Genomic DNA, 17,261 nt, shown 5'->3' with positions numbered 1-17,261 from the left:
TCGCTGCTGGTTGCCGTCTGTTCGCATCACAAAGACTCTTTGGATCATTTCATAAAAAAATGATCTTGCTGCTTCCCAGTGAAATTTCTATGGCTATCATCCCGATATTATGAGGTTATTAATTGTGACTCGTTCTGAACATCTGCAGAATCACGCATCTTGTGAAGAGTAAGGTGCGAGTAGGTTCCACCTGTTATTATAATATGTCAGATTACATTTAATCAACATTTCATATCCGCTGCTGCTCATCTCATTTTCAGGTTGTAAAAATTAATCAAACTGAAATTCACAAACATCTCAGCTAACAAAAGCTGATTACACACCTCAAATCTTTTGATTATGGTTAATTTTATTTGCATGTTTGCTACGTTGTAGTTTATTAGATTTGGTAAAGCAATTTGCAGCAATGCAGCTTCCATAAAATGCTTCCAGGCGTGTGATTCCAGGTGTGTGGGAGGTTTGTTCATGACTCGTCAGGTTGACACGGCCTTGGTACAGCAGCACTACCAGCCACACAACCTGGAGAGCTGTTACTTCAGCTATATGATCAATTCTCTCACCCTCACTTCACCTGCTAACCCCTGACCTGACCTCCTTCATACAGTCTGCAGCAGTTCAGTCCAACACACTGAGCTACCTTGAGCTACTCGCCTTCATGGATACAGTCACCTGGAAACCATTCATAGCTACTGTAACATGGTAATCCTGCAGTTTCCTCACAGATGGTGTCAAAGACATTCCCCCAGGCGCTCTGCCTTGCAGGACCATTTATTTTCCAGAGGGAATTTATTTTTGCCAGGCAGTTTCTGAAAGTACCACATTTCCTACCTGACAACATTCAGCCTGTTTCTGTGGCTCAGCGTTGAGTTCAATCTTCCGTGTCAGTGGGTTTTTGGGTGTGTCAGGTTAATCCAGGGTGGCTCAGATCCCTGCAGATGTTTCTGACACCGTGGTGTTTGTTTGCAGCTCGCCGGCCTCTCAGGGACCTGCGAGTCGGCAGGTCGGCGCCACAAGCTCATTATTCAGTCGCCTGGAGGTTTAGCTTCGTTGCATTATATTAGCAGCTGTTAATTAACCACCTGAGCCCGTCACGAACAGTAAGAGACAAAAGTTGTGGTTTCCCTGCCCTCCGTTCTTTCATTGAATCATTAATATGATTGACATGAGTGAAGTAATAATAATGAGCAAATTTCATTTTCAAATTTCTTACTAATTAAATACTCAGTGAAGACTTTTTAATGAGCAGATTCTATTTTGTGCGTTATAGCCAATTAATTGCAAAGCACACACGGGTGAACGTTTGAAGCCGCTGTAATGTTTTCCTTGCTTCATCTCTGACAGATCCGCAGTCAGCGCGAGAGCAGCGCGAGCATATTGGCGGAGGATCTTGGTAATCTTCCTCAGCCAGAAAGAAGTTGTTAGTCAAGAGAAAAAGAACAACGCGAACACCTGTTTCCTCCGATGACTACACGCTCAGAGATTAGTTAGGATTCAACAGATATTCTCATCTTATTTGCAATAACCCTCTGAGGGGCTGTTTGCTCTCTCAATGAAACAATATATATTTTGTCTAGGTAAACAATACTATTAGGGCTCCGGAGCAAAACAAATAGCATGGAAAGTAAGCTGCAGTCAGAAGGGATTGTGGGAATTCGGGGTTGCAATAATTCTCTCGAAAAAGATGATTGCTTTTTCCCGGCTGCTGTTGAGGGTGGAGCTGCTGCATGCGTTTCCTCTCCCCTGTGCTTTCTCTTTTCCCTTTGAGCTGCTGCCTGTCTGCACTCGGGTGGACGTAATGCATGAAGAGCGCTCCTCCATCACATACGACTCATCTATTGTTCTGACTTGGAATATTGCCGCCAAGTGTCAAGAAACGGATAAAGACTGAAAGCAATTACCTCAGTGTGGTAAAGCAATCGTGTCTGTCACCACTTGATTTGAAATGCGGCTCAATGCCACAAACACCTTCTACATAAAAAGCCCACCTCCGGTCTGCCTTGTTAAAAGAAGACTTGCTCCTGTCAGCTGACGACGCTTTAGTCTGCAGGAAAACTTTTTAAAAGCATTACCGGTGCAATCAGCTCTGCTTCTGTTCAGACGCAGAGCTGATTGCCTTCAGTTGTTGTTGTTCTGCAGCCCTGCAGCCTCTGAAGGTTCTGCTGGTTCTGTTTGTCCCCCTGCAGACGGTCAGCACCGACCCGTATCCTGTGAAGCTTCACTATGACAAATCCCACGACCAGGTGTGGCTGCTCAGCTGGGGAGACATGGAGAAGAACTTCCCGACTCTCCAAGTAAGTCCAGAGTTCACCGTTTATTACACTCAAATGTTATTTACTCTCCTGCAGAGACTCATCCTGGTGTGATGTAGCCGAGCAGAGAACAAAGACATCAGAGGGGTGAAGTACGTGAGGACTGAGGAAGCTTTGCTCTAAGATGTTCAGTACTGTCACGATATGAGCCCGGCTCAGCAAAAGACGCTGCGCCGGTGTTTTTATGGCACACGTCTGATGCACTTCTGGTCGAATATCAATTGACTGCTGTATTTTTGTTCACAAGCCCAAAATAATGTCTTCAAACTGCCCGTTTGCCCCGACCAACAGTGCAAAACTCATCTAACAGCCATATGAAAACAGATAAAAGCAGAAAATAGTTTTGCTTGAAAAGAGATGAATTGATAATCAAACAGTCTGATCAACTATCGAGTTGTTTCTGCTTTAGATCACGTGACCAAGCTGACTGTCAGAATAAATGTTGGCAGTTTCTGCAGACCACCGATATGTTGAAACTTTAACTTAACTTCCTTGTGTTGCATGTTTGCATGGCACAAAATCCACTCGGTGGGAAAAACATCCTGTTTTGTTTTAAATCAACTGCTGTGATCGACGCAGACGTGGCTGGAGACGTCCCCACTTCTTGTCAATCTGGGGTCTCATCAAACATCCAGAGCTTCCACTCCCTCCGCCTCGTGATATGAAAGTCACGTCATAAACATTTAACTTGAAGGCGATATGACACGTACTATAGAAATGTCTGTTTATATATAAAATACCAAACATGCCAGGTTCCTATGAAGGCTTGAATACTGGCCACAGAGCCTGAAACATTCTATAGGAGAGTCAACAGAGGCAAGGTCATAAAAACACAATGATCACTGAACACAGTCACAGTGACAGAGTTCATTCCACCTTCAATACATCAAGTAACTGTTGCTGCAGTTTGTTTTTAGCCTGTAATGGACATCATCACCACAGCAGCCCCCCTACAGCTCATTGTAAATAACCTTTGTAATGAACATCTTGAAGGGACATTACAACTTATTCAATGTGAATTCCTCCAGCGCCTCCCGTTTTCCCCCCTTTTCCAATATGCCATCAATGTGACATCAATCTCTTCAGCCTCTCTGGGATTATCAATAGTTGATTTGTCTTGCTTGATGACGGGAAATTAATAGTCTTACAGTACGCCTGCTTGATGTTTTACTCTGCCTTGTGTTTCTAAAAGCAGCTGGAAATAGCAGTTAGCAGCAGCTAACGTAATGTCTAATGTTTTCATCGGCTCTTTTCGGTTCTCCTGATCCAAATTAAGCTGCTGCCAAAACAATCCATTTAATTGTTTCATTAAAACGTACCTGGAACTGGAAGGATGGCAAAAGCTTTACTGTAAAAGTATTATTTTACTGGTCCAGCTTCAGTCACGCCCGTGTCAAGATTTGAATGTTTTTATTGTCAACAAGACAATTAAACGTATTAGAATCAAAGCTGAATCTCAGATCCTGTGTTCTGGGACAGAAACAACACCTGCTGTCAACATATTTACTGTAGTATCTGAAGTATCTGTGCTTTTTTTAAAACTAGATTTTCTTTCCTCTCTGCCATTCTGGGTGTTTTTACTCTCCTGACGCTCCGGCTCGTCGTCCCCTGCACACACATCCATAAAGCAGACTTTGGTCTGTGGTAATTTGTTTTGTGCTTTGTGGCACAATCAAAGCAAACCCTGTCCACACACACACACACACACACACACACACACACACACACACACACACACACGTCTGCACCAGTGTTATTTAGACGCGGTGACAGAGGCACACATCACCTCCCACTGTGAGCCTCCAACATCTCAGCAGTAAGGGGAGAGGAGCTGCATCCCAGATCACAGCACTCCAGCCAAGATAAAAATGATAGCAGCATATTAAGTGATTTATTTATTGTACACTGCTTCTGAGATGAAACTCCATGAAAAATTAATTAAAAACATTTCTGTATTTGTGTTGTAACTTCAGCTACATGAGTCGAATCCAGCAGCACTGAATATATTTATCAGGCTCATGTTTAACGCCCACCTCCTCCTCCATTGTTATTCACCAGGTGATCAATCAGGCCAGTGGAAGAGTCTCCCACCACACCGTCCACACACAGCCGGTCGGCAGGCGCTTCGACCGCGTGGACGACTTCTTCATTCCCGCCTCCAGCCTCATCATTAACCACATCAGGTAGGTCCAGTATGATCCAAGAACACTCCTAATGCAAATTGATCCGCAAATCAAATTCACCCCATCGGCATCTCATTCTCTTTTGTTCCCCTCCTCCACTCAATAATGATTTGGATGAACGTTTTGTGTGAGTGCCTGTCTGTTAAGGTGGCACTGAGGGTTTTTGGAGGGAGGCCCGGTTGTCATCTGTGCTGCAGGAAATGTGGCAGATCACCTGGAATAGATGTAAAAATAAATCCTAGTTACATCAGCTGTGGAGCCGAATCTTCAGAGCTGACTTTATAAACCCAAGAGCCACAGACATTTTTTTTTTCTGACTATTTCTACAAAACATGTTCCAGAGGGTAAAAGTTGGAATACAACGTCCAGGTTTAAATGTTTGGATCAAACATTAGTTGGAAGATCTCATTCTCCTGATTTGTGTAATCAAACACAGAATCATGTTTTTCAAAAAGCAGTGACCTTCACTCCATCCTCGCTGCTGATTGGCTGAGTGTACCGTCACCTGTTCCAGAAACACCAAATAAGACGATTTGGTAAAACATTAAATATATTGTCTTATCAAAAAGTATAACTGCACAGCTTCCTAACTTTTTTTGGAATCAGGGTTGTATTTATATCAGCCATTTAGGAGGGACCGGCCCATTTCCCCACATAGACACAACAGAACACAGCAGATGTTACTGTTCTGCTACCAGAAGTCGGATAATGAGACCAGAGGAACGAATGCTTCTTCTGAGGAGACGTTCTGTTGTTGTCAGAGAGAGCCACAGTCACGACAGCCTGAAATGTATGAGGTGTTGGAGATAAACGACTTGATCATGTGTTTGTGGCGCTGATGATTCTTTAGCTATTTAAAATCAAGAGGGGAACACGTGAGCTGCAACAACAATTATTCTCATTATCAACGGTTTCTTCCGTCTGCAGAGGAGGTCATGTTTTCACCCTGCAGGATCACACAAAGACCACTGGACAGACTTCAGGTCAGAACAGACTCCATGAACTTTTTGTGATAAAGACACAAATCCAGGCACATTTCTCATTTATTTTGTGGGTTTTGTCAATAAAATGACAGAAAAGAGTGAAAGCTGTCGTATGTTTCCAAAGTCCAAGGTGACAACTTGATGAAAGTCCCAGTTGGGGGACCTTGGGATTTTTAACCCATAAGACATGCAGAACAACCATAGAGCCACCACTGAACTAATTATGAAAGAATATAGTCGTATTTTATATCAAATTAAACAGCAGAAGCTGGGCTACATCACGTAAAAAAACATGTTTAAATGACCCAAACACTAATCAAATAAACAACTAAACATCAAACTTCGTGAATCACCCTAGAAAATTGGCTTGGGGGTTAAAAGGTTAAATGAGACATGAAGCAACTTAAAGTCTAACAGGAAACAGATCTGTGTGTCTGAATTGGAACAAAGACTTCAGTTACCACAACGTGCATCACATGAAGCATCACAAACAAACAGCTGCAGTTTCAGTTTCTGCCGTCACGTCTGCTTGTCAATGTACCAACAGTGACTTAATAATACAGTGTGATGCAGATCGACCTATATGAAACAATCCAGCCGGCTGGACATGTTCGGACGTGTCTGAGCACGTTGCTGGTACCAGCTGTGTGACTTTAACAAGGGCGGGCAGTGTGATTATCTTGCTAAGATCCAGGATGGTTAGTAAAGGCTGATGTCCGTCATGTGGACCGAGCAGCGGCTGCAGCATCAGCTCAGCTCCATCTCATTTTAAATGCCCTGCATGTTAAAAATAGAGCTCATCTAAGCAAACACAGAGTCCACGTGAACTTTAAAAAACTGAATCAGCTGAAATGTTTATAGCTGCTGACATTTTCTCTTTGACAATGTCAGTGATCACAACACCACCGTCAGGACGAGAGGCTGGTTGTTCTTCTACACTCGTGCGCCTGAACTAGGAAGATTTATTTATTGCTCCATTTATTTGTTTTCAACAAGCTCGACTTAAAAATCTGCACTGAAGTGAAACTCTCGCCAAAATGCAACCGAGGCTTTTTTTGTTAATGTGTATGAGTCAAACCTTTGTGTAAAAGCATAATTACAATGAAAGAGGCACTTTTAAGATTTATCGTATTTTTGTTTTCGGGTCAAACTCATTTTCATTGGGAGTGCTATGCTATCTCTTTTACTATAGCATCAAAATCTCTATTTTTAAAACAGTAAGAAGTCTCAACACAACATGAAACTTTGCTGGTAGCATCACCAGGGTCTCGACACATGAACACCAGCACTGAGAACACTGTTTGTGTACACAGAGTCACTAAAAAGAAAGTTTTTGAACAGCTCACGTTAGCAGTAGCTGGTTCCTCTAGCCGTCGTCATGGCAGCCCAGACGTACTCGGGATCGACACGTCTGGGTCGAGTATGTGGTTCAGTTGAACTATGTGTAGAGACCCTCTTTCCTCGTAATTATGCTTTTACACAAATGTTTGACTCGTATACATTCACAAAAAAGCCTAGGCTGCATTTTGGCGAGAGTTTCACTTTGAGCTACAAAGACGATGGTCCGAGGGAGGCGTCCGGCAGCTCTCCTCCTCTCTGACACTTCAGTTAATCAACAACAAAGCAGAGACACGCTGAGTGTGTCCAAACGCTGCTGTGGTTTTAGAAGTCATGAGCAATTGTCACATTCAGGTTTAATGTGGGTGAGAATGGATGCTCCCAAAATGCTCGACTAATGTCACAGAGAGACCGGGAACAAGCAGGAGGTCTGGGGGATTCAGGATGTTAACGGTCTCCTGGGGTGAGAGTGTGTGTGTGTGTGTGTGTGTGTGTGTGTGTGTGTGTGTGTTGCTGGCACAGCTGTAATTAGACCCACAGAGACCTGCAGGGAAGATTGCAGGAAACTTCAGCTGCTATTTTGCAGCGTTGTGTTTGACAATTAGCGTCTTGGTTAACTAGTCGCTGAACCTGTTTGATGGTCGGCTGAAGAAGCTCACTGCAGGTTACTGCTGCTGCCAGCTAGGTCCTCTTGATGAATATTGTTCACGTGACCAAAATATGAAACAATATCTGGAGACTAACCTTTCTCAACCTAAATCTGCAGTTCAGTTGTCAGGTAGCTACACAGCTCTGATGTATACATTACATACGTTACTTTTTGTAATATTCAGGGCTGCTGCTTATTTTAAAAGCCGATTATTCTGTCAATGATTTTCTTGATAAATGCTCATCAAGATGTGTCAAAGATCATCAATGAGCTCGACATCCAGCGTGTGTCGTCACTGAACTGGAACTGGCGTTTCCCATGGCAACAGGAGGATAATCCTCTTTCTAAGAGCGATGGGTACAGCGTATCAATCATTCATGAAGATCCACTAAATGCTACTTAACACCATTATTGCTTAGCCAAATTAGCTAACACTGGCATAATCCAAAGTGAGCTAGCCTTGACTTCAATCTAGATTAGCTTCAGTTTTGTGGGGTTATCCCCTGTAAATCAAACCAGGGGTAAAACATGATAGTGTAAAACGGAGCGATAGAAAACACAGTAGTCACACATCAAAATGACAAGAAAATATCAGTCGTGATTAACGGCCCTGGCCAATTAGTATCTAATGTTTTAAATAAATGCAGTGGAGAGGAAGTCTGAAGGAGCAGAAACAGGAAATGCTCACGTAAATTACCTGAAAATTGCACTTGGGTTAACAGACTCTTTGATTTCTAAATGATTCTAATGATATCAAACCCGGTGCTGTAACAGACTTATAACCCTGGGCTAGCAGGGACGCAGCGTGCCCTGGGCTTGAGATCACGGTAGGTTAACAGAGTGTGGGTGAAAAGATGTTGAGCTATACCACAGTCAACTCTGAGCCCACGGCTGAGGATAACCCTGGCCCTAGGAACGTGCAGTGTGCAAAGTTATTCAGTTTACAAAAGACTCTGAGGATTACCAAAAATGTAAAAACACCTGCAATGTTAAAATAAAGTAAGATTAAAAATTACAGTATCCACAGAAATCAGATGAGCAGATTTTATTCAATCCTGCTGACAAACCGAAAAACGGACACAGGTCACTGAACTGAGGTTACTGAACGCCAGGTCACGTACGTAACTCCAACGGGAATGAAATGTAATTTGTAATAATAGCAAATGATAATAATAAAACTAAAGTCGTCCGGCTCCGTCAGTGTGTTTTCTCCTGACAACATGTATTAACTGATTGTCTACATTCTGCTGAGAGCAGATGGAAGGAGACATGGAAGCGCTGCCGGCTCTGCATGTAGTTTTGTTACAGGCACATAAGTCAGCCTGTAACTGTGCTGTGAAGCAGGCGTCTGTATGTTTAACAGGGGAATTAATCAGTATACAGCTGAAGTGCACGAGGAGTTTTGGTGCATCGATGTTGTTTTTTATTCGGACAGCTGTTTTCATCACAGACACTAGGAAAGTTTAAATTAACTGCTGCCTTGTGGCTGTAAGTTATTTATCTATTTTTCTTGATCTAGTACCCGCGCTGCCATTTGTTTGCTGGCAGGAGCGCAGCATTGATTGGTCGATTTAGCAGCATGAGCAGTGTATGAACAGCCGACATATATTCAGCAACTTCCGGGGATTGTTCAATGACTGGGGATTCCCTCAGCAGCTACTTTACAGCGAGCAGGAACTTCTGGGGGCTGTCATTCATTAAAACCATCGACTTACAGTCAGGCAACTCTGCATTTCTTATTTTACTCACATTCTTCAGGGCAAAACGAGCCGAGCGAGATGTTGATTTGATGTGTTTCTGCTGGAGGACGGGGGACAAGAATTGCTGTGTTATAGATATCTTTTACTGTGCAGCATTCAGTGTTCTGCTCCCCGTTCATGACTTTTACCCTCGGGATGTTCGAGTGAACTGCAGAGTGTTGAGACCCAGTCGACTCTAATCCAAAAATACTGACACGAAGATGATGAAATGTGAAGTAGTTGAGCAGAATCCTGTTGTGCAGAACCAGGGTGGATGTTTAATGCATTAATCATTGGTACAAACGACAAACAGCAGCTGTCAGTTTGGCTGAGAGCAATCTGGGTCTGCCAATAAAACAACCAGCTGTGTTCACATTCAGGCGAGGACAAACAGTGTTGGATTATTAATTTATCAATCTTGAAAAAAATGTCTTGCTGGTGGTGAAAATATTTTCATTGCAGGATAAATGCAGCATTGACCTTTATCTTCCAAGTATGTTACCATCACATCACAGGATGCGAACGCTGTCCATTGATCCGTCACAACAGTGACAATATTGAATGCAATCCAGAGCAAAACAGCTTCAACAGCGTCTGACAGGCTGTGGTAATATTGGTCTAATAACATCAGCTCCGTCTCCCAGCGGATCAGGAAGGAAAATTGTTTTCAGGTTTAAACTGCACAGTACATTTTAGAAATGACTCTTCTCTGAATTCTCACCTGTCTCCGAGCTTATTCTTAATACAGGTGGGACACAGAGGGATCAAGCAGCCGTCTGTTTAGTGTCGGAGGACTTCCTCTGATTTTAATCTAACATGTCGAGCCTTCCAAGTTACATGAAGCCTATTTGGCTGGTTTGACGTTCAGGTTGAGACCTACAGTCTCCCATCTGTTAAATTAGCAGATGGAAAAACATCTGACCTCAGTCAGTCATTCATCAGTCTTAATAAGACTTATTTCTAAAACAACTCAAAATAAATGGACCCTGGTTAATAAAGTTTAGAAAGGAATTCTACTTTCAAAGTAAAGTACTAATGAAAGCTATTCCACAGACTCGACCGTGTTGCAATGAGATCGCACGACGTCCGTCAACATGTCGATGTTCAACCCCGTGACTGCTCAGTACCAGTGGGTTGGACCCAAGCCCGAAGGGAAAAGTCTGTACATTTGATCAATTATTTTTGAACGTCACACCTCTCGAAATGAATCGTATCACTGTCAGAATTTGAGGCAATCGGTCCAATAAAATCTGGAGAGTCTAAAAGAGCAGGAAGATTTTATCTCCATTCAAGTTGAGCAGAAGTCTCTAGTGCAAACTGTCTATATGCTGCACAAAACCGACGATCCAGGTGTTTTCATACCTGTAAAGTTGAGCTTTTTGGCCACTGAGCAGCTTTCATAGGAATGAGCGGGGCTCAAACAGATCAATGTGGGCCTGTGACAGAAAGTGTGAGGAGGCTTCTCCAAATGTTTGGTCACTTTGCTGGGACACCTATTTTCACACTGAATCTTCATTTTCATCTCAAATATACACCTATCAAGCTTTGTGACTGGATCGTGCACAGCTGTAATGTTTCCACAGACAAACACCTGGAAAAATGTACGCAACTGCTTCTCTTTGTGTTAATTCCAGCTACATCAGGTGTCTCCAGGAGCTTGATGACTCACAAGGTGAAAACATTACCAGCCAACGCTGTCGCAGATGGTAATAAAACCAATGTGAACATTAATGGTTTACTTTTTTCAGCAAAGTTCAGTCAAAATTACCTGCAGCTACAAAATGTTCAATCTGATCACAGAGCTGTTCAAACTGTAAGAACACCAACCATCTTTCTGAAACTCCAGAAGTCCACCCAGCTGTACGGCAGCTGAAAGAGTCAACGGCAATCGATCCAGCAGAAATTTGGCTCGAGAAAAGCCAAGCTGAAAACTGACCTGAGCCTGCACAGTGTCTGCCCGACACTTAATAAAACATTATTACACCCATGACTACATTTTAAAAAGCCCACACAGATCTGTTCTGTTCTGACCTCAGGGTCTGTACCCACCAGACAAAACGATCTGTGGATCAATGATTCCCACCACGGGGACGATCACGTGTCTGTGGCTCTCAAACAGCCATTTTCTGTTCACAGGTACAGACGGCTTGGTGTTCAAACGGCATAAAAGATGATGAATGACTGCACGACTGAAGTGCCTGTCAGCATCGATCAGCTGCTATTCACATTTAATTGAGGCCTGTCAGCTTCGTGCATATTCTCCCTCTACGCTGCTCTGCTATTAAAACGTAATGTGCCATTAACAGATTCTTTGGGTTTTTCTAATGACGAGTGTTTTCACTGATCAATGCCCTACATGTAAAACTGCTATCATCCTATTAGAGGGGAATGTGTAGATGACGCTGTAGTGCCAATATGGCTGTTGAACTGCTTGAATGGACCTTTTCTTTTTAACCCTGAACATAACATATCCTTAACATTCAGCCAGCTAATTTAGAAATCAGTTTGCATTTCCTCTCGGAGTCTGAACTCATCCTGATACGACGAGAATGCATGAACCTCGGAAACTAAGCCAGAGCAGAAATCGACCATAGCTGAAATAACACGAGAGGCAGAGTAAAATGAAATTAAAAAATGCTTTGTGGCTGCTGATCTTGTAGAAAGAAAGCCAGTTTGAGCTCTGAGTCGCGGTGGTGTGAGGAAACACACATCAAAACATCGACACAACAGGACAACAGACTTTGAAACAAACACTGTTGTTCTCCATCAAGTGAACGCCCGTCCACTGCCACTTGTTTTACCTCAATTTCTATCACTCGACTTCTACACCTCCTCCATCAGCGGGGTTCTTTCTCTTTTGCAGTTATTCCTGTTGCCCTATCGTTACCTGGAGATAGCGACTGGGACAATACATGCTTGAGTCTGTTTTGGTTGCACAATGGCAGAAGTGTTTCCTTTGTGCTGAAATTCATCTTTGATGTTTCCATGAGAAATCGATCCTGGTGGCCGACTGAATAGCAAAATGAAAGAGATGCTCATAGGGAGCCGATCTATCCACTGATGGTGACATTTTTTTCATCCATCACACTGTGCAGTCAGCATCTACTTCAGAATAAGTTAAACAAAAATAAGTCTATTATCCGTTTAAAGCAGTGAAAAATAGATATTCAGACATTGTGCATGATTCGATTACCTGGCACCGGATCAAAGTTGGGTCATCACCAAACATTAGCTTCTTCATCCAAGAGCTCTGAATTCCTGCACAGAATGAAAGTGCAATCCGTCCTACGGCTGTTAATTCAGTCTGGAGTGGTGGACTGACTCATAATTTGCTGAATTCAGAAAGTCAAAATGTGTTATTGATTCAATGTTTTTCTTTGTTTTTCTCTTTAAATTGCCCACAGATTTGGACTCATTCTTCATCGAAATGAGCCTGTTCTCCACAAGATCGATCTAGAGACAACGTCGTATGTGAAAAACATCAGCCTACGGGAGTACAACTGCATCCCCAAGTCTGTCGCCTACACCCACCTGGGCGGCTACTACTTTGTCAACTGCAAGCCCGACTCCACCGGAGCCACACAGCCTCAACTCATCCTGGACAGCGTGACAGACGGTGTGATCGGCCAAAACCGCGACGTCACCGGCACTCCCTTCGTGTCTCCAGACGGCCACTACTTGGTCACTGTGGACGACGGCGACGGCCTGATGAGGATCCAGATGATCTCAGAGCGGGGAGAGATCCAGGAGCCCTTCGACATCCACACCAACCTCCACCTGTCTGATCTGGCCTTCCAGCGCTCCTTCACGGAGGTCCACCAGTACAACGTGTTCGGCAGCTCCGGCCGGCAAACTGACGCTCTGTTTGTGGAGCTGAGCAGCGGCAAGGTCAAGATGATCAAGAGCTTAAAAGAAGCCACCAAGTCGTTCGAGTGGCCGTGGAGCAGTAGGAACAGGGTAATGGCGGGCAGCGGACTGTTCGGACAGTACCTCATGACCCCGTCCAGAGAGTCCCTCTTCATCTTGGACGGACGGCTCAACAAGCTCAACTGTGAGATCACTGATGTCCTCAAAGGCAACGTGGTGGTGTGGGTTGGGGAGTCTTAGGTCATAACATCGAGACACAACGAGCTTTGTTTTCCTCACAAAGGTACTGTTGCACTGAATTCTGTTGCAGAGTCTTTAATTTTGTGGGAGCGCAATAGTGAAAACCACAGAAACCAAATTCAACATTTTTTAAATCTACTGGATTGGAGGGGGGGGGGCTGTAATCCAAAACAGATAAAAAACACAAGTGAGTGAGTAATTGATTTATACATCGTCTTAAAGCCAAGTTAATATAATGAGTTTTAGTCAACATAAAGTTGCTTGCTGGTAATCTTTTTCCAGGAGAATTGGTATGAATCTGTTAACGTGCAACTTTGCGTTATTATTCTTAATTTTTCAGTGTGTGGGAATGCTGTAGATAATCTCTGAACAAAATTAATATTAAGTGAATTGGCAGAATTCAATATATATACTGTCTATGTCCGGATTAACTCTTGTAATTTAATTTTACCTATCCCCGACTTTTTTCCTGTGCCTTCAAGGAAAATTCCCCTCCATCAGAGGAATTAGCGTAATTATTCCCAGTGTGACTGCCCCTCTTTCTTTGACCCGTCCATTCGTGGTGAGCGTGGTTTATCATAAATCTACCGCTCTCGTCTGTCTGTTCCAACGCAGCCGACTCAGTCTAATTAAAACGAGCCCTCGCTGTGATCCCAACCTGTTTGAAGTGCAGACTGAGTGCTTCATTATGGTTGTGCGATCTATAACCTTTGATCCAAAATTATAACCAGCGTTGGAAGGTTTTTGAAATATACATATATATTTTTCTTTTTCCTTTTTAGTCCAAAGCAGAAAAATGAAAGTCTGTGGCGATGTTAGTTGAATTACCAGTACCAGCTTTATACACTACACGTTGTGAAATCTAGCGATGAGTCAATAGAGCACTCGTGCGTGAAGAAATCCTCTCATAATTTCAATATCCCAGGACCAAAATAGAAGAAAAGAATTGTAGAATATAATAGAAAGAGAGAAAAAAAAACACATGCATTGTCTGCTCTGTCTGACAGCATGTTCCAAGTGGATGTTTTAATGTGAAGTAACGATGAGCTAGCACGCGGGGGGGCGGGTAGATGTATTGTCTAGAGGGTCTTTGAGGATAAGAATATAAGACACTTTCTGAATGCTCCTGCAGTAGAAACATAGCTGGCAAGTCAATGAAACCTAGCTGGACACATTTCTATGCATTTTCACCCTGGCACTCTTTGACTCTGTGAATCACAATGGGCAACTGTATCTCAAATTTAGTACGGATTTTTGATGTGTACAGATTATATAAATCATTCTGTCTTTCCTGTTAACTCGTGTATATTTTACTTTCTCCCCTGTCACACGTTGTTTCAGACCTTTAAACCTGACTGTACTGCTGATGACGACCTCTGACCTTTCTCTCTATTTATGTTCTGTACATAGCGGCCGACTGTGAGTCCATTAGTTTCCCATCGATGTACAGATTCACACAGGTTCTGGTGATTTTCCGAGCCGGTAATCGACGTCCTTTTTAACAAATGAAAACCATGCAGCTGTCATTATCTATATCCTGTACTCATTGTGATCACACACACACACACACACACAACACACACCGCTTTCACCTCCATATAGCCATGTCTTGTATGTTCCTTCATGTGATTGTTATTTATATAGAGAAAACACGCTTGTCATTTTACCCAACAATAAAAACTAGACCATGGAAATGAGTGTAATATCGTGTCTTTACTCTGTGGAGGCCGGTGCACAGACAATCACGTATCGACAAGTTTCCTTTCGGGGTGAAGCAGCCAGTTGCCAATTATAATGCTACAAGAACGAGGTCAAGACTCTGTTGTCCCTCTGGGTATATTTTTCTTGTAGGAAGGCATGCAGTAAAATCTATCACTATAATTAACAAAGAGGGAAAATTCAGATGTCAGACTGTGACTGAAACAAAAGCAGGCTGAGTTGAAGCAGAGCAGTGGAGAAACTTGTCAGGCGCTCAGTTTACACTGAAATCTAAATGATCTTCGTTGAGAAGAGTCTGACATCCAGGACTTTTTGGAAAAATGTGACTGACATGTGTTTCCTGAGTGAAGTTTATCCACCACTATTAAAGATTCACTTTCTTATATAATTATCATACTTTAATATTTCAAAGCTCAACTTTTAGTGAGGAAGTAACAAAGCACAGATGATACACATGACGAGGTGGAGGCCAGGGTGGTGTCGTTACCACACCGCTGGATATTTTATGGACCAGCCGTTGGTGGCGACCAAAACCAGATACTTTTCACAGCAAAGTCAGATCATTGTGACCCAAACAGGCATTTTAAAGCCCAGCAGAGTTCATTCAAAGTCAAACTGTAACTTGTACTGTACATTTGCCACCACTAGACAACTTCATGTACAACTCCCAGATTCTGCTATAAGCAGCAGCTTCAATTTAGTGACTTCAGTGCTGCTCATCAACACTGTCAGAGAAACATCCAACTAGACTGCAGGGGGGCTTTAAGCCAAACCATGATGTCTTCTAAACCCCAAGCATGCTCACAGTGTTGGACAAGAGGGAAACAGAAAAGGTACAGGGTGAACATTTATTCTGCCCTGACAAAGCAACGGCATCAAGATGCAAACAGGGATCAAGTGCAAGTATTCCAGACAGTGGTGGCTAATTCAAACTGCTTTTTATTCAGATACATAGTTGACTTCATAGCAATGTTGTTGTAATGTAATGCAGTGGAAGTGCTGGAAGCATTAAACAGAAGCAGTCAAGTGAAACACCTTAACAGTGGTACCAGAACTCGTTCCAACACTGACACTGTGGGTCCACGACACTTCTGTTATCAGCATCACTGCAAGAAGTTTACTGGTTCCTGTTTCTGTGCTGTGATTAATGTTCAGTGTTCTATGAAAGTACACTCAATTTATTTGGGTTTTGTTCTGTTCTGACAAACAAGACTTTTGAAACACGGCTTCAGGCTCTCGGAACATTTTACCAAACAATCAAGAAAACGGTAGATTAATCAAACATGAACACTGAAAACAGCAATTAGAGATATCAAAAAGGTAACATTTGGAGGTTTGCTACAAGAATATTATTATTTTTTAGGGGTGAAAGACATGAACACAAATTATTTAATTCACAAAGAAATATGAGACACGTTTTCTTTAAAGTCAGATTCACTGAATTTTATCGAATCAGTTTCCTTTGATTACAAACATTCTGAATGGATCATTAATGAATGAATCCAGAGATTTCTCTGAACTACATTCAACATGTTAGTATTTCAGCTCTGCTCACACTCTCAGGGTGGTTTTCTCCCTCTGGGCTCGACCATGTCTAAAGTGTACCCGGCTGCAGGTTCTGGGAGGTGTTCTGGGTAAAAGTATCCTCCAAATTGTATGAAGCTGTACACTTATCTTTGAAATCCATGTGGAGAGCTACTTACATCTGAAGAGCCTCTACCTCTGGTGAGCTGCTGCACAACTTTCAGCCATATGTTTGACAGAAGTGGGCGGTTCTGCTTCTGTTCTGTGTGTATTATACGATACATTTAAGGTACAGGAGTGTGTAGACCTGTTGCTGACTCTGACTCTAATCCATCTGAATAGTTTCTGATTAATTTGAACGTTGAGGTGTTCTTCACAGTCAGCCAAGAGCCACGACCTCGTCCTCTTTGTTTAGTCTCAATTACAGTCAACAGTTTCAATTTTCAGTTTCATCAAAAGGAGAAAAAATGGCAAATCCTCATTTTAATTAAAAAGCAGAAATTAGCGGAAAATCGATGAAATGCATCATCCAGGTTGCTAAACTGTTTGCTGTTATTATTGCAGATCTAATGTTTTGGTGGATAAACGACTCACTGCATCTAAAGAGAAATTACAACAGATAACTTCAATCTTGATCACTGATGAATCTATCAGTCTGCACAAATGATTGTTGTCATCAACATTTATTTTTCAGATTAAGTGTCAAGTTG

The 17,261-nt window shown here is 42.6% G+C and overlaps 1 protein-coding gene and 1 long non-coding RNA gene across 6 annotated transcripts in view; one reads left to right on the top strand and one right to left on the bottom strand.

Annotated features, from left to right (window-relative positions):
* fstl5 (follistatin-like 5) overlaps positions 1–14,998 on the top strand; it is a 169,415-nt gene extending 154,417 nt beyond the window's left edge. For all 5 annotated transcript variants that reach the window (XM_037077779.1, XM_037077778.1, XM_037077780.1 and 2 more), the window contains 3 exons: positions 2,184–2,291; positions 4,368–4,492; positions 12,606–14,998. In XM_037077779.1, the coding sequence (XP_036933674.1) occupies positions 2,184–2,291; positions 4,368–4,492; positions 12,606–13,308 (936 nt within the window). In that variant the 3' untranslated portion in view covers positions 13,309–14,998. The remainder of the gene's footprint in view (positions 1–2,183; positions 2,292–4,367; positions 4,493–12,605) is intronic.
* The window catches only part of LOC119007856, a 198,191-nt gene that overhangs the window by 78,443 nt on the left and 102,487 nt on the right, over positions 1–17,261 (bottom strand). The gene's annotated exons all lie outside the window — the stretch shown is intronic.

The sequence above is a fragment of the Acanthopagrus latus genome, chromosome 18 (genome assembly GCF_904848185.1).
Source record: "Acanthopagrus latus isolate v.2019 chromosome 18, fAcaLat1.1, whole genome shotgun sequence".
Classification (NCBI taxonomy): Eukaryota; Metazoa; Chordata; class Actinopteri; order Spariformes; family Sparidae; genus Acanthopagrus; species Acanthopagrus latus.
Note: the sequence above shows the minus strand (reverse complement) of the source record. Positions and strands in the feature narration are given on the sequence as shown.